This window comes from Amblyraja radiata, chromosome 1 (assembly GCF_010909765.2).
Source record: "Amblyraja radiata isolate CabotCenter1 chromosome 1, sAmbRad1.1.pri, whole genome shotgun sequence".
Lineage (NCBI taxonomy): Eukaryota > Metazoa > Chordata > Chondrichthyes > Rajiformes > Rajidae > Amblyraja > Amblyraja radiata.
In genome coordinates, this window is record NC_045956.1 from 20,962,197 (window position 1) to 20,979,321 (window position 17,125).

Consider the following 17,125-nt stretch of genomic DNA (forward strand, 5'->3'; position numbering starts at 1 on the left):
AATTTGCATGAATTAACAACAAAACCTATGCGTAAAGACCTCGAATGCCAACATGCATATTTCTGACTTTAAATTGTGCTTTACAATAAAGATTTCATACAATTTGTTGCATAATGTAACAGGAAGTTACCTATTGCAATAAACAATCAAAAATGATAAGACTTGTTTGCTGCCTTGGAAGGAACTGCAGGTTCTGGTTTAAACTGAGGATAGACACAAAATGCTGGAGTAACTCAGCGGGACAGGCGGCATCTCTGGAGAGAAGGAATGGGTGACGTTTCAGGTTAAGACCCTACTTCAGACTTGTTTATTGTATATCATTGGCATGCTGATGATGTTGTCATTAAAGTGCTACCTTGTAATTCAATTCAAATTGGTGAAAATGAACAAATAGATTCCAGTTACAATCATCCATTTAAATATAACTTCCTTAACACACAAGTTTGCTTCAAACGATAGAATAATGAGTTACATAACCTATAGCAATAAGTAAAGCAAAATAATTGTGAAAAACGTTACACACGTTCCTTTACACGTGTCCAGCCTTATCTAGCCTATTCCAATCTACCTATTAAACCAATCACCAAAGACATATTTCTAAACAGTCCAAAATATCTTCTTTAAAACATAAAAAAGGAGCAGCAATAGATCCCAGGACCAGGCACATTGCCTTGTCATTCAATAATATCATTGCTGATGTTATCTTGGTTCATTTTAACTTCATTAGATATTCCTCATAAACCTTTGTTCTTCTATATTATAAAATTATCTATCTCTGCCTAGGGTATATTCAAAGATTCATCTCTACAGTCTCCTTGTGTAAAGAATACCAACGATGCATGGCCCTCTGAGAAAATTTCTTCCTTATCTCTGTCTTTAAAAACATTGAAGAGTAAAGCACAGAAGAGTCCCTATGGTCCACAGTTCTGTGCTGAACATGATATCAGGTTAAACGGACCTCCTCTACCATATCCTTCTATTCCCTGTATAGCCACCTGTCTGTTTAAAATCGTCTTAAATGCCACTATCATATCTGCGTCCACTACCATCCCACACAACACACTCCAGGCACCCTACACTCTCTGTGTAAAAATCTTGCCTGGCATATCTCCTTTAAATTTTGCTCCTCTCACCTTAAAGCTACACCCTCTAGTCCTTGTTTCAAGGTTCTGACTGTCTCCCCATCTATGCGTATCATAATTTTATACATTTCTATCTTCAACCTCCGCCATTCCAGAGAAAGCAATCCAAATTCGTCCAATCGCTCCTTATAAGTCTGATAAACCTCTTCTGCGCTTTCCAAAGCCTCCACAATCTTCTTATAATGTGGCGATCAGAAGACACACAATATTTTGAATGTAGCCTAACCAAAGTTCAATCAAGCTTCAATATGACTTCCTGACTCATACACTCAATTTCCGCACCCATGAAGGCAACCATACCATACGCCTTCAGTCTGAAGAAGGGTCTTGACCCAAAACGTCACCCACTCCTTTAATCCAGGGATGCTGCTTGTCCCGCTGAGTTATTCCAGCATTTTGTGTCTGCCTTCTCTACCACCCTCACTACTTGTGTTGCCACTGTCATTGTAGAGTCATACAATGCTTTAAGATCTAAAATCCACCACTGGAAAACATTATTTCAGCATCTATTCAGTTAAGCTCCATCAATACCTCTGATTCTTCTAACCACTAATGAGTAGAGATCAAACCTACTCAATCTTTCCTTATATCACAATTTCTTCCTACAATGAATCAGCTGAAGTGCCACCAATGGAAGCATATACATATTCAAATAAGGACACTAAAACTATCAGTAGTATTTGTGTACACAAAAATGCTGGAGAAACTCAGCGGGTGCAGCAGCATCTATGGAGCGAAGGAAATAGGCAACGTTTCGGGCCGAAATCCTTCTTCAGAACCCGTCTGAAGAAGGGTTTCGGCCCGAATCATTGCCTATTTCCTTCGCTCCATAGATGCTGCTGCACCCGCTGAGTTTCTCCAGCATTTTTGTGTACCTTCGATTTTCCAGCATCTGCAGTTCCTTCTTAAACACAGTAGTATTTGTGCATTCAGGTGTGAGACAACAACTGCAAAACATCATAAATGTTATAGTCCATCCCCCTTGCAGTTAACATTTGTGACAATAAACTAAACTAAAATTCAATTTGCCTTCCTGATTACTTGCTGCACCCCATGCTAATTTTCTACATTTAATCTGCAAAAATGATTTCCAATCATCCCATCATTGCTGAAATTATCCATTTCTGGGACTTAATGAAGAGAAGACAGAGGTGATTTTGTTTGGCCCCAATGGCTGCCGTGAACCTCCCTTTGTTGACTTGGGTCCACTGGCATTGTCTGTAAAGCCAACCGTCTTGAACCTGGGTTTTAGGATGGACGGTGATTTTAAACTAGACAAACAAATAGGCGCGGTGGTTAAGTCCAGCTTCTTTCACCTAAGGAAGCTGGCAAAGGTGAAGCCCATTCTCGAGCGGGAGCATTTTGAAACAGTAATCCATGCCTTTATTACATCTAGGCTGGATTACTGTAACGCACTCTACTCTGGAGTCGCACGAGCTTCATTGGCTCGTCTCCAGCTTGTTCAAAATGCTGCCGCTCGCCTTTTGACTGGAACTCGAAAGAGGGAGCACATTACGCCAATTTTGGCCTCCCTACACTGGCTCCCAGTGCACTTTCGAGTTCATTTCAAAATTCTTTTATTTGTTTTTAAATCGTTGAATGGGCTCGCCCCGCCTTACCTCTCTGAGCTGCTCCACCTATATGCTCCTGCCCGGTGCCTCAGGTCAGCTGATCAGCTGCTCCTTGAGGTACCAAGGTCTAAGCGGAAGCTCAGAGGGGATAGAGCCTTTTCTGTTGCTGCTCCGGCACTCTGGAACACCTTGCCGTTGCACATCAGACAGGCCCCCTCACTGTCCATCTTCAAATCCTCCCTAAAAACATATTTTTATTCTTTGGCTTTCGACACTGGCTGAGGCATTGCTCCTGTTTTTAGTGCTTTTAATGTCTTTTAATTTTTAGTGTGTTTTTTATAGTCCTTCGTTTTACGGTTTTTAATGGTTTTTAATTGTTTGTAATAGCTTTTTGTTCATGATTTCTCATGTACAGCACTTTGTGGCAACTGTAGTTGTTTAAAGTGCTTTATAAATAAAGTTATTATTATTATTATTATATTATCTAGAGGCGCTCATGTTGAATAGAATCCCTGGCTGACCACTGCAGAGTTGATACAATACCGTTTATTGTCATTTGAACCTCAAATGTAGTTCAAATGAAATTTTGATCCGCAGTTATTCAACAAGAAGAAACAATTAACAAGACACACAATTAACACAGTTTACACAAACATCCATCACAGTGCATCTCCTCCTCACTGTGATGGAAGGCAAAGTCATGGTCACTCCCCTGCTCTCCATTCTTCTCCCGATGTCAAAGCCCTGCTCCATGTCTTGATGTTGGAGCCCCCGGCGGGCAATGGCAATGGCAAGTCCCGCGGACGTTAAAGCCACGCCGGGCGATATAAGGTCCCGCTCCGGGTCGTTTCCAAACCCGCAATTCGGGCAGGAGAAGTTGCCGTTGCGGGAGCTCCGAAAATCGGTCTCCCACCAGGGACCCGCGAGCTCCCGATGTCACCGTCCACCGGGCCTGCGGTTGGAGCCTCCGAAGCTCCAGTCGGGTCGCAGCCGCGCGCCACCACAGCTCTCCACGCTCCGAAGCCGGCCAACTCCACGATGGTAAGTCTGCAGGCTCCGCGACTGGAGCCCCCAGGTCGTTCCGGTTGGAGGCCGCTCCACGATGCTAGGCCCCAACGACAACGGAGACCCGTCAGGGTAAAGGTCGGGTCCCCCGTACGGGGAAGAGATTTAAAAGTTTCCCCCACCATCCCCCTCCACCCCGCCCCCCACATATACACACCTAAAAACAATATATAAACCACAACAAACTATACACTCAATGGGACAAAAATAAAAAAAGACAGACGGACTGCAGAGGCCGCTGCCGCGAGGCGCCGCCATTCTACATTTGATGAAAAATTTGCAGAAAGCTTGCAAAAGCAGTGCAAGAAGAGTTCTGTTGAACTCTCAACAAATATACAATGCAAAATAATACAGTGGCAATCTGAGGTTGCATTGTACCAAACTGTATTTTTGTTTTTCAATTGTTACATCAAAAGGCAGAGTTGAAAAGCTTTGACGACAACAAATCTCCAACTGTAGGTGATTATGGTAAAGTCTCTGTCCCACGATGCGAGTTCACCCAAGAGCTCTCCCGAGTTTAAAAAATAATCAAATTGGTGGTGTGCACGGGTACGTAGGACCTCGTGGATGTCCCGTAGCGGCTCGTAATGCTAACGGCAGGTACTCGGGAAATGCGGTAACTCGTGAGGTTGTTGCAACACTGTGAAAAATATTCAAGGGTTTCCCGAGTACCTGCCGTTAGTTACCGCGTTTCCCGAGTACCTGCCGTTCGCATTACGAGCCGCTACGGGACATCCACGAGGTCCTACGTACATTCTACGTACTTACCAGGAGTTTCTTTTTTTTTTTACTCGGGAGAGCTCTTGGGTGAACTTGCATCGTGGGACAGGGGCTTAACCATTACTTGTTCCTGGAGAAAATAGGGTCCTTTAAATAATTGGTCTACACAAATAAAAAGGCAAGACTTTGATTTTATTCCATTGGATTACCTAATGTAATCCAAAAATAATTGCATTCTTTACCCTTTAAACATTGCATCATTAATCTAGGTCCTAGATACACTAATTGCTTAAAGTGGGAGATGCTGTCAAAGTAAATTGCTATAATGCATCTGGTAAATCATGCATAATGCAACCAGAGAGCTGGGGGACAATGGATTATCTTTCTAATGACATGTCAATAAATTGGAAACATCAAAATATAAAAACTGCAAGTATGTCATAGCCTAGAACTCATATAGATAGTTCAACACGTTCAAATGGTAAGACTATAATCCAAAACTATTCCTTTTTACTGTCTAAATTATTACAAATCCATGCATATTGTAATTACAAGGGATTTTTAACCAGATTAACAATTAATACATCTAAACAATGAAAGGATAAGAAATATTGAAATTTGAAATTGTTAATGGTAATATTGAATTAAGGAGAAAGATCATGTAATCTTGAGACATGCATTTTTAGATTCAATTTGAAGCAATTTGTCTGTGAGGTTTAATCACAAGTGTGTGCCAGAATATTGAATTATTCTCCAGTGTATTCATGTGAAAGCGAATACTATTGATAGCCAAATCTCTGGCACATTAATCGCTCATGACCAAAGGCATATTGCTCCCTTTTATCTCTAGTTTTCAAACACTATTATTGAAAATGTAAATATTGTGATCTTACCTTCATGTCTATTTCAGTGCCATGAAGCTGCTGCGAAACTGTCTTAATTATTCCAATTACAATATCCTGTAAGCCTTCCCTTTCTGAATAATAATGTAAAATTAGACCTTTCCCTTTTTCTGCATCTGTACATCGGAATGATGGTGCCCGCATCCCTGGGTAAATGGTAGCCAGATGATCATGCAAAGCATCCAGGTTCTGAGAAAAGATTGATATTTTAGTCACATTTAGTAGAGCATTTTAAAGCACAGACATAATCTATAATAAGCAACAACAACAAAAAACGTTTTGTCAAACCTTCTAGCTTCCATAATGCATCCTATTTGTCACAGGCACTGTTAACCTTATCATAGCAGATGCAAAACCAATGGGTCAAATTTATCAGAAGGAAAGGAGGTAGTTAGTTCCACAAGAAACTCTGGCATCGATCTCTATAACAGTCAGAAAGTTGGGTATTCATGGAAAAATATACAAGAACATGAAAATTCCTCATAATTAAAGAAAATTGTCATTCCAATTGAATGGGGATGTTGCGTTCCTGAGAAGTGAGTGGTACTTTCACGGAAATCTGCAGACAATCATGCTTTAGGTTAGATCTGATACAGATTCTGTGTCTCCTTCAGTTTCACATCTGCAAGTAGAGGGCTAATTCGGAAAACGTCCAGAACATTTTTATTGTTAACTAATGTAAATGTATGAAATTATTTTAAAGTATTGGCTTTTGTTTGTGTTCTTATTTGCAACATTTTGTTTTGTTTAACGCAGTTTAATTTGTTAACGTTTGAATGTTTGTGAATGCAAGCTATCTCACAGCTTTAACAATTAGTTTTGCCTCAGGGACTAACTTACCGTAGTGGGATGTATGATCGAAAGGCCAAACGGTTTTGTTTCAGGTTGGTGCCAATGAGTGGTGCGTTAATGAGTAATAATTTAATTTTATGATTTTAATTTATGATTGGTCATCAATGCTAAATTATTAATTTAGTACGACTTCCATTTAATAGTGAGAATGCCAAATAGTGCTGCTGAATTTTTGATTTCTGCTTCATGTAGATCAGGCCTTCAGTTTATTGCCCCATCTGACAATGCAGCATTCACTCAGCATCCACCTGGACTACTAAAGTGCAGTCCTGCCCTGCCATCTACCACATTGGAGACCTCTGAGCTATCTTTAATCTGACTTCATCGAAATTCAATGTTATATCTTTGCACTAAGTGTTGTATGCTTTATCCTTTATCTGTGCACTGTGGAATATTTGATTTTATTCATATGTGGTTTATTCTTTGTCTGGATAGCGCACAAAGTCTTTTCACTGTACACGTGACAATAATAAACTAAACTAGACTTGAACTTGAGTGTCTGGTTTGGAACTCAAATCCGATCCCAAAACCTTCTCACTCAGACACAAGACCCTTAGTTCTTAATGTAGAAACCAGGGAGATATCTTTGCACACCCACCTCGGATGCTGTTGGAAGTAAATAAAAGTTGAAACAAAGCAAACCATACTCATGTCAAATATCAAGGTCAAAAATAAGTTAATGCTCATAATTCAATTCAATTCAATTCAATTCAACTTTAATGTCATTGCACAAATACTGAGTATGGGTACAACGAAATGCAGTTTTGCGTCAGTCCGTAGATTATAGAAAGTACATATGAAAAAAAGTTTTTAGTTTAGAAGAAATATAAGTCACAATAATAGATTAACAGACTGAATTACATTGAACTCTGAAATATTTTATAAATTAAGTTTCCACAAAACTGGAAACATCTGTGCATATTTTATAGATTTTTTCCCCTCGGTATATGATGCTATCAACCATCTTCAGGTCAAGTGGCGCCCATTGGGAAACTACTCTGGGGAATTCCATGTGTGATTCCCCATGGTGCGTTGATGCTTCCCAGTATCTGCAGTGCTTCTAATAATATCGCAGTTCACACGTGGTATGTTTCCTCCACTGTCGGCAGAAACGGGTGACAATGGGAAAACTTGCAATCTTGTTTTCAGAAATATCGAGGAGAACATTATAACATTACAAAAGGACAGAGATAGGGTGGCAGATTACACTTTGGAAATTAATGCTGGGGTGATTTTGGCAAAAGGAATTGAAAGGGACAACACACAGATTTAAAAGCACAGTTCTGAGGAGTGTGCAGGAACAGCAGATTGGGGCATGACACACTCCAAGAATAGTTATAAGAGCAGCTGGGTTCAGACTTTATAAAATGAAAGCCGAGAAATTTTGCGGAGGTTTCATAAAGCTCTAATGATACCACACCTAGAGTATTCCATTCAATTCTAGTCACCATATTTTAGGAAGGATGTCATGGATCTTAAGAGATTTATCATAATGGTTCCAGATGCAGCGAGATCTTACCACCATCTAGCCTTTGAATAATAAATGGCAATTTACTGTTGCACCACAGCCAACACTATCGCAGGGCAGCGGCGTTTGAATATAACATAAATTGTGAGTTTTACGACTCTAAATGTCCTTCAGCCACGTAGGGGACAGATTCAGCGTAACATTCAAGAGGGAACTGAAAGGAAATCATTTATGAGGAGAGCACAAGGGAGAGGAATGAACTGGGTTGTTCAATTTAAAGGTGACATAGTCGTCTGAAGATGGGTCTCGACCTGAAATGTCACCCATTCCTTCTCTCCATGGATGCCGCCTGTCCTGCTGAGTTACTCCAGCATTTTGTGTCTATCTTGTTCATTTCAAGTTGGTATGGACTTAAAAGGCCACATAGCTTCATAATGGTAAACTTTCTGTGATTAGTACGATATGACATGGATTCTCAACATGCATGACATCTAAGGAGAGAAATGCACATCTATGCAACATTCCCAGAACATACTTGACAGCAATGATAGATTATGAGCTTTTCATAAATAAAATGTGCTCTTTAAGTCCAAATTTGAAGTGTTTTAAACCAAACGAGCTGTCAAATGCACAGAAATATTAAAGCTTAGAAATTACGAACAGAAGTTGGCTCTTAACGCCTGCTCCATGATTCAACATGATCCTGGCATTTCATCCAAATTCAGTACTCTGTTCCTGTAGAACCCAAATGCTCTGTTATTTTTTCTCTCAAAATTTGAGAGGGTAACATAATTTTTTTTTAATCCATGTCAGAACAACTCTTAAAAGTATGTGCATAGCAATCTGTGGTGTGAATTTGTGGAATGGTCTGGAACAGGAGATAAAACTTAGCACAAGCATAATTCAGTTTAAAAAGATGTACAAAAACACATGTTTAAAAGGATATTGGGATGAGGATAGGTGATTGTGAGTGGGATTGTATTGGGAAGGGTGATTATAGAGTGATGGGTTATATATATGACTAAGATACTGTATAGTATATGAGGGTTTTTTCTTTTCTTTTTCTTTTTTTCTTTTTTGTATGGCTTTGTAAATATTTGATTAGTGTATAAATGTAAATCATTTGATGTACATATAGTGGCTGGTGTACATATGGTGTACATATAGCTGCTAAATTTGTATAAGATAATTACAAGCAGTTGAATAAGGGGTGGGAATTAATAAGCTTTGGCTTCTTCCTGCTCCTTTTCGGACACATACGATTTCATTTATTTATAGATATTGTTTATGACACTTTATAAATATTCTTGTTTTGTTTTTTTGTATGCTGTTTCACACTTGCTTTTTATTCTTTTGTTCTGTTCGAAATAAATAATAAAATAAATAAATAAATAAATGGAGGTGAACTGGCAACAGTAAATTGCCCCTAATGTTGGTGGCTGATAGAATGTGAGAGGGGGGGGAAGGGAAGTGGGTGGGGATTGATGGGAATATGGTGAGAATAGAATGTGCAATTGGGTGCTCAATGATCAACCAGCACAGTCAATGGGCCAAATGACCCTTTTCCATGCTGTATGATTTCCTGAAAGATCTGAATGACTGCACTATTGGGCATCACTCTACTTACAATACAGCAAATTGATGTAGATATCAGAGAGCAGAGATTTGATGGATTTGATGAATTTATCATGAGTGTGCACAGTAACACTGAGGTGCACTGCGCCCTCTGCCTGGATCTTCACAGCAACAGCTACTTAACTCAATCACCTCTATAGAATGGGATCATCACCAGATCCAATTTGGAAGCGATGACCTCTTCTATTAATTGGGAAGAAAAATCTTGCCTACTGGCAATTTTCTGTCGCAACGAATTCTATGATCCCAAACTATATCCAATACACACGGGTGCTGACTTAGGAGTTTGTACGTTCTCCCCGGGACCGCCTGAGTTTTCTCCGAGATCTTTACTTTCCTCCCACACTCCAAAGATGTACAGGTATGTAGGTAAACTGGCTTGTTAAACGTATAAGATTGTCCCGAGTGTGTGGAGGAATGTGTTAATATGTGGGGATCGCTGGTTGGCGCAGACTCGGTGGGCCGAAGGGCCTGCTTCCGTGCTGTATCTCTAAACTAAACTAAACTAAACATATACTCAAAACGAGAACTTTTGGTAGCACTTATCAAAAACAAGCAACAAGTCCATGCTATATTAATAATTACTTTTTCCAAGATTTCGCTATGGCAGTTTAGTCAACTTTTAAGAAATCGTGGCTCACTTTTTTCAATCTATCTCTGCACTGAATGTTTTAAAATCTGATCTTTTAGAAAATATTATGGTATTTTACCCCTGCATCTAGTATCTTCAAGATTAGTTTCCTCTGTTTTTGATGAATTAAACTTTGTGCTTGCCAGTACTCTGCATTAATATCTGAATCTGAGACAGAAATATGTCCAAAGCATGACACGGTGACACAGCATGCCTTACAGTACCAAGAGAATTGGGTTTGATCCTGACTACCGGTGCCGTCTGTATGGAGTTTGGACATTCTCCATGTGGCCACGTGCGTTTTCTCCATGATCTTCGGTTTCCTCCCACATCCCAAAGAAATACAGGTTTGTAGGTTAATTGGCTTGGTATAAATGTAAATTGTCCCCAGTGTGTGTAGGATAGTGTTAATGTGCAGGGAGCGTTGGTCGGTGTGGACTCGGTGGGCTGAAGGGCCTGTTTTTGCACTGTATCTCTAAACACTATTATATGTTCCATTCTACAATATAGTTGAGGAAGCACAATCTGCCACAGGCAATGATGGTCCAATTCTAAACGGCCATCGTAGAGTCTGTCCTCACCTTCTCCATCATGGCCTGGTTTGGCTCAGCCACCAAGCACGACATCCAGAGGCTGCAGCAAATCGCCCGATCAGCTGAGAAGGCTGCAACCTTCCCTCCATTGACGAACCGTACACTGCAAGGACCAGGAAGCGAGCGGGTAAAATTATCCCTGACCCCTCTCGCCCTGGCCACAAACTCTTTGAATCACTTCCCTCTGGAAGGCGACTCTAGACTGTCAAAGCTGCCACAGCCAGGCATAAAAACAGCTTTTTTTCCATGAGTAGTAGCACCACTCAATAACCAAAAATCTGTAGCCTCCTTTTGCTCAGGTATTTTATTTAATTCACACGTTTAATCAATAATGTTTTATTATTAATGTTTAATGTTTTATGTATCATTCTTAACTGTCACTGTATGTCATGTGGTTACTTGCGGGTGGAGCACCAAGGCAAATTACTTGTATGTGAATATTTGGCCAATAAACTGAAGAAGGGTCTCGACCCTAAACGTTGCCTATTTCCTTCGCTCCATAGGTGCTGCCTCACCCGCTGAGTTTCTCCAACATTTTTGTCTACCTGGCCAATAAACTTATTCATTCATTCATTCAAAATGACCAACTTGATTATATTAGTAGCATAATATTGCTGCAGAAAATAAAGAATTTCAATTATCAAAAAAACAATCATAGCCAGCTGTTACTTTTTATTCCACAAAATACTTAACATTTAAAATAAGCTTCATAAACAGGTGTTGAAAAATAAAGTTACCATTGACAGATTCTGAAATGTTTAATTAATACGGTGCTTTCATGAAATACGCAATTCCACGATGAGCAAAAGAGTGGCGTTCAGCTCAAGATAAGGCCTAATGTTGGGTAATAAATTTTAATACTTTAATTCAGGTTATTGAACTAGCTTTCTGTGGACCAGTACTTAAAAATAATCGATGTTTAGCTGTTCAAAACAGAAATATGATGTATTTACCTGCAAAAACTCACGAACATTGGAGCCTAGAACACGAAGGATTGTATCATAGCCAGATTCTTGGCAGAATTCAAAAAACATCTTCCCAAACATCTGTAGTATTTCACCAGCATTTATTTCTGGAAAGAAATGATCACAGAACATGCTGTTGGGTCTCATTCCAAATATCTCAAACAAGATTGTTTATGACCTAGTTGTGTCTGTGGAAGCTGAGTAACTTGTCACACAAATTAATTCATGACTGATGATATAATGGGAATGACTTAAATATCAGATGCTACACGGAACAAAGAAACATCCAATAATGCCAGGGACAAGCTGATTTTTTACTGTAGAAAAGTAGTGTCAGGGAAAGAGCGTTCACGTCGCAGCCCTGTTTTCACAAATCTTTCCACCACCACGCACAAGAAGCAACAAGACAGACACCATTGTATACAGATGCCGAGAAGTGTGTTCAACACTGGCTGAACAACTTCTAATCTCGTGTGTGGACTCGATAAGAAGACCATAGAAAGGCAAAGGCAACAAACAGTTTATAGAAATATTACTAGATCATTGAATCATTGGATCAATTAAGTGGACAAAAAGTTGGTAAAGATGGTATAAAATGGGAAAATATGAAAAATGAATAAATCAGTGGAATATGAAGGAAAAACACAGAATGCTGGAGCACAAAGGGCGTGGTAGTCCTTGTGCATGAAACACCAAGAGCTAGCTAGGGACGACAGATGGCACAATGGGCTAAGTGTTCGGCTGGCAACCGGAAGGTAGCTGGTTCGAATCCCGTTTGGAGTGCATACTGTCATTGTGTCCTTGGGCAAGACACTTCACCCACCTTTGCCTGTGTGTGTCCTTGGGCAAGACACTTCACCCATCTTTGCCTGTGGGTGTGGATGTAATTATGTGAAGCACTTTGGGGTCAATGGAAGTTGACTAAAAATGTGCTAAATAAAGAAATTTAATTTAATTTAATTTAGCATGCCAGCTAAAATGTTGGTGTCTATTTCAATGGGTTCGGTATGAACTGCACCTATAAAAGTCCTTGTAAGAGCACACCCAAAAAAAGCAAAAATAAAACATAAAAAACAGAGCAAAAAGAATAATGATAAACATAACAATGGTATTGATACATAAGGATCAGGATTACATTAATAACAGGTAAAACCTAATATGAGACCAGTGTCAAAATACACAATGAATACAGACCTCCCGGTCTCTATGTAAATATAGTTACATCTTTAAAAGGAAACTTATAAATGTAAACAAAAACACAAAGATAAAAAGACAAAAAGGAAAAGAAAAAAGGAAAAAAAACAAAAAAACAAAACTAAACGAAAGAAAGTAAAAAAAAGAGAAAAATTGATAATAAAATACGAATAAAAATAAAATAGATTTTTTTTTAAAACAGAGCACACCCAGAGTAGTCATAGTCACACAGTATGGAAACAGGGCCTAGGACCCAACCTGCTCACACTGACCAACATGTCCGATCTACACTAGTCCCACCTGCTTGCATTTAGCCCAATCCCTCCACACCCATCCTATCCATGTACCTGTCTAAATGTTTCTTAGACTTTGCAATAGAACTTGCCTCAACTACTGCCTTCGACAATCTGAACAATGAATTGTTAATTACCATTCATGATTAGATGTGGTGTGACTGTGGAGAGTTGCTGTGGCCCATCTGCCAAGAGATCACGCAGGCTGATAGATTTTTGGTTGTTAAGGGAATCAAGGGACATGGTTTAGGTGCAGGAAAATGGTGCAGAGGTAAAGGGTCAGTCGTAACCTTACTGAATGGTGGAGCAAACACATGGGACCAAATGGCTTACTCCTAATTTATTTCTTAGATTCATGTGTAGTAGATATAATTTAGATAGATATAATTTAATTGCCACACAACCAAGGTCGGTGGAATTTGGGTTGCCAGCAGCGGTACAGTAATAAAGAACACAACCACAATAAAACATTTACACAAACATCCACCACAGCATTCATCACTGTGGTGGAAGGCACAGAGCTTGGCCAGTCCTCCTCCATTTTCCCCCGTGGTCGGGACCACCACCCTCCACAGCCGTTGCTGCGGGCGTCCAGATGGTAAGGGACAAAGTCAAAGTCAAGGTGGTCAAAGTCAAACAGTAGCTATCTCAAATGCTTAATTGAAGTTCAAATGAATTAACAGTGCTATTCTGTTACATTAATTAAGCCTATGCAAATCTTTACAAACCCATGATGATTTTAAATTTCAGTTTTGTCTGTGTTCAGTCCCTCCACCATTGCCTATAGATTCCTCTAACTGCCTCAAACAGTTTTTTATGGCTCTGAGACTCTAACCTGACCAACACAATGCAGTCATTTATAGCTTTGAAAGTATATACTGTAGCAAAGGTGCCTGAAATTTCTTTACCCGTTTACTTTAAAACCCTAGAAAGCAACACCAATTCAGCCTTCAAGGGTGTTACTTTGCCACAATGTATTAATTTTATAAATTTGTCACTTCCTTACTTTCATTTATAACACTTCTTACATCTGATGTTGAAAGGCTCACATTATATTTGACCTGGCCAGCCCACTGCAATTTTGTCCCAAGCTTCACACAATGTCCTTGGATACACTTAGTCAGGCCACAAGAATTTATCCACCTTAATCTTCCATAAAATTGTCAGTACACTCTCTCTTGCAATATTGATATGTTCCAATACATCACTTTTCAATTCCCTCAATTATTTTGCTTCCACACCTTCACACTATTGTATAGTCATAGGGTCTTAAGTGATAGGAGCAGAATTGGGCCATTTGGCCCATCAAGTCTCCTCCACCAGTCAATCATGGCTGATCTATCTCTCCCTCCCAACCCTTGCCTTCTCCCCATAACCCCTGACACCCGTACTAATCAAGAATCTATCACCTGAAGAAAGGTCTTGACCCTAAACATCCCCCATTCCTTCTCTCCAGAGATGCTGCCTGTCCCGCTGAGTTGCTCCAGCTTTTTGTGTCTATCTTCAGTTTAAACCAGCTTCTGCAGTTCCTTCCTACACAAGAATCTATCTATCTCTGTTTAAAAAATATCCATTGTAATTCTTTTAATAGCCTTTTAATTTTGGTACTTCTCAACTCTTGGTGGCTAAACAACCTTACTTTTTCCTACAAGACTCATCTATGAATGAAAATGTCCTGCCACAAAGCTGTTAAACCCACAAATTATATCCATTACAGTTTTGTCCAATACATTACAATATTGTGATAATCACTTTCATCACAGGCCAACCTTGCTTGTTTTTTTCCCTATCCTTTTCAAAAGGTCTTACAACTTAGAATATTTATTTCCCTACAATAAAAACGCATCATGTCATACATTCTAAGCCCATTTGCCCCTCAAATTTGACCTCATTCAAATGTATGTGTTAAAATTCTTAGTTGGACAAAATATCCTAACCTGCTTTCCTTGGGCCCTTTAAGTTAAAGTATAGTAAACCCTCCTTATAATGGGCCATAGGCGGAGGGGTTGATTAGTACAGGTGTCTGAGGTTATGGGGATAAGCAGGAGAATGGGGTTTGGAGGAAGAGATAGATCAGCCATGATTGAATGGTAGAGTAGATGAGGGGCCGAATGGCCTCATTCCACTCCTATCACTTATGACCTTATGTTTCGGATCAAGAGCCTTCTTCAGACTCTCAGTCCGGTAGCAAGCCTAGAATCCAGGCGAGTTGATGGCCATGACCTGCTGGTGACTGGGGGAGAGTGAGGATCAGCAGAGGCAATGGTCGGGGCAGCCGGAGTACAGGTAAGGGTCAGCGGTGATAGTGGCAGGCACGGCCTGGATGCAGTCGAGGAAGCTTTGTGGAACAAGAGTGGCGGCAGAAGGTCCAGCCTGGAAGCGGCGCAAGTCGGTGGTGGTGTGGGCAGCCAGGGCTGCAGGTGACGGGGAGCAGGGGATGGCGTGGGCAGCCGTTGGTAGGTCCATCCACTATAACCAAAATCTGTTATAGAGAGGTCCGTTAAAATAAGGGTTTGCAGTACTACTACTATGGTAATTTCAGTCATTTTATTAATACTTTCACCTGAAATAACAATGTTAATGATTGTGACCTCCTTCCATTCCCTTCTTGTGTATCGTGAGCCATGCTCCATCCAGCAAACTAATTCTTCTCATTCTTGTCAAATTCCAATGCATTGACATATCCTTATTTTTCTGGCCCCCAAAACATAACACAGCCTTTGGGACAGATCAACGTTGCTAAAGTTCATACTATGTAATTATTCAACATTCGATGACTATTGCATTACTGTTCTGCGTATCCACACTGAATGCCTTGCTGCTCAAGGTTGCCTCCAACACCACGATAACTATCCTTCTCCTTGAATTGAATGTATCAAATAAATTGTATTTATTGGATGGGTCCAGTACTGGTGGAAACCCCTTTTGCCCTCATTTCTCCAACCCTTCGTAATGGGAAACATATTATTTTGCACTTGTGTTTTTCGCTGAGGTCGAATTGTACTCTGGGGAAGAAAATGAACCAGAAATGTTTACTCCTCTTCCCCTCTCTGTTATTGCATCTATCCTTACGGGCTATACAGGTGAATGTATAAATGTAGGCAAATATACAAAATGTTACTGCCACGTTCTTTTTTTTTTACATCGAATGTAATGTGGATAATTGCAAGTTGTCTTCTTGGGAGTAATTTCAATTAAGTCTGATCCCACGTGCCTTAACCATAAACGGAGAAATTAATATTTATGAATCACAACTATGTGAATGTAGCTGAAAGCATTTGGTAACTAATTCAATACAATTGAACTATAGATCTCATGATACGGAGGTTAAATAGCTTACTTTGATTAAATTATCCATTCATGGTTCTATTATCAAAATTCATAGTAATATAGATTTTAAAAACTACTTACTTAGGACTTTGCTTGCTGCACTGATTAAATCATATGTTTTAGAATCATCATATATTATCCGTACCAGAAATTGTCCTTCCACATCCACCTGTGCTTCTTTTCTGCAACAAGAAAACATGATGAGAAAATATGATGCACAATAAACATTGCAAATTTTCAGAAGGCCTTTGATAGAGGTTTTTAAAATGATGAGAGGGATAGACCGAGTTGACGTGGAAAAGCTTTTCCCACTGAGAGTAGGGAAGATTCAAACAAGGGGACATGACTTGAGAATTAAGGGACTGAAGTTTAGGGGTAACATGAGGGGGAACTTCTTTACTCAGAGAGTGGTAGCTTGATAGAGGTTTTTAAAATGATGAGAGGGATAGACAGAGTTGACGTGGAAAAGCTTTTCCCACTGAGAGTAGGGAAGATTCAAACAAGGGGACATGACTTGAGAATTAAGGGACTGAAGTTTAGGGGTAACATGAGGGGGAACTTCTTTACTCAGAGAGTGGTAGCTGTGTGGAATGAGCTTCCAGTGAAGGTGGTGGAGGCAGGTTCGTTTTTATCATTTAAAAATAAATTGGATAGTTATATGGATGGGAAAGGAATGGAGGGTTATGGTCTGAGCGCAGGTATATGGGACTAGGGGAGATTATGTATTCGGCACGGACTAGAGGGGTCGAGATGGCCTGTTTCCG

The 17,125-nt window shown here is 39.9% G+C and overlaps 1 protein-coding gene across 1 annotated transcript in view; it reads right to left on the bottom strand.

Moving 5' to 3' along the window:
- The window catches only part of gucy1b1 (guanylate cyclase 1 soluble subunit beta 1), a 43,110-nt gene that overhangs the window by 23,201 nt on the left and 2,784 nt on the right, over nt 1–17,125 (bottom strand). The window contains exons 3-5 of the mRNA XM_033018619.1: nt 16,443–16,543; nt 11,533–11,651; nt 5,392–5,589 (exon numbers count right to left, since the gene is read on the bottom strand). Of these exons, the coding sequence (XP_032874510.1) occupies nt 5,392–5,589; nt 11,533–11,651; nt 16,443–16,543 (418 nt within the window). The remainder of the gene's footprint in view (nt 1–5,391; nt 5,590–11,532; nt 11,652–16,442; nt 16,544–17,125) is intronic.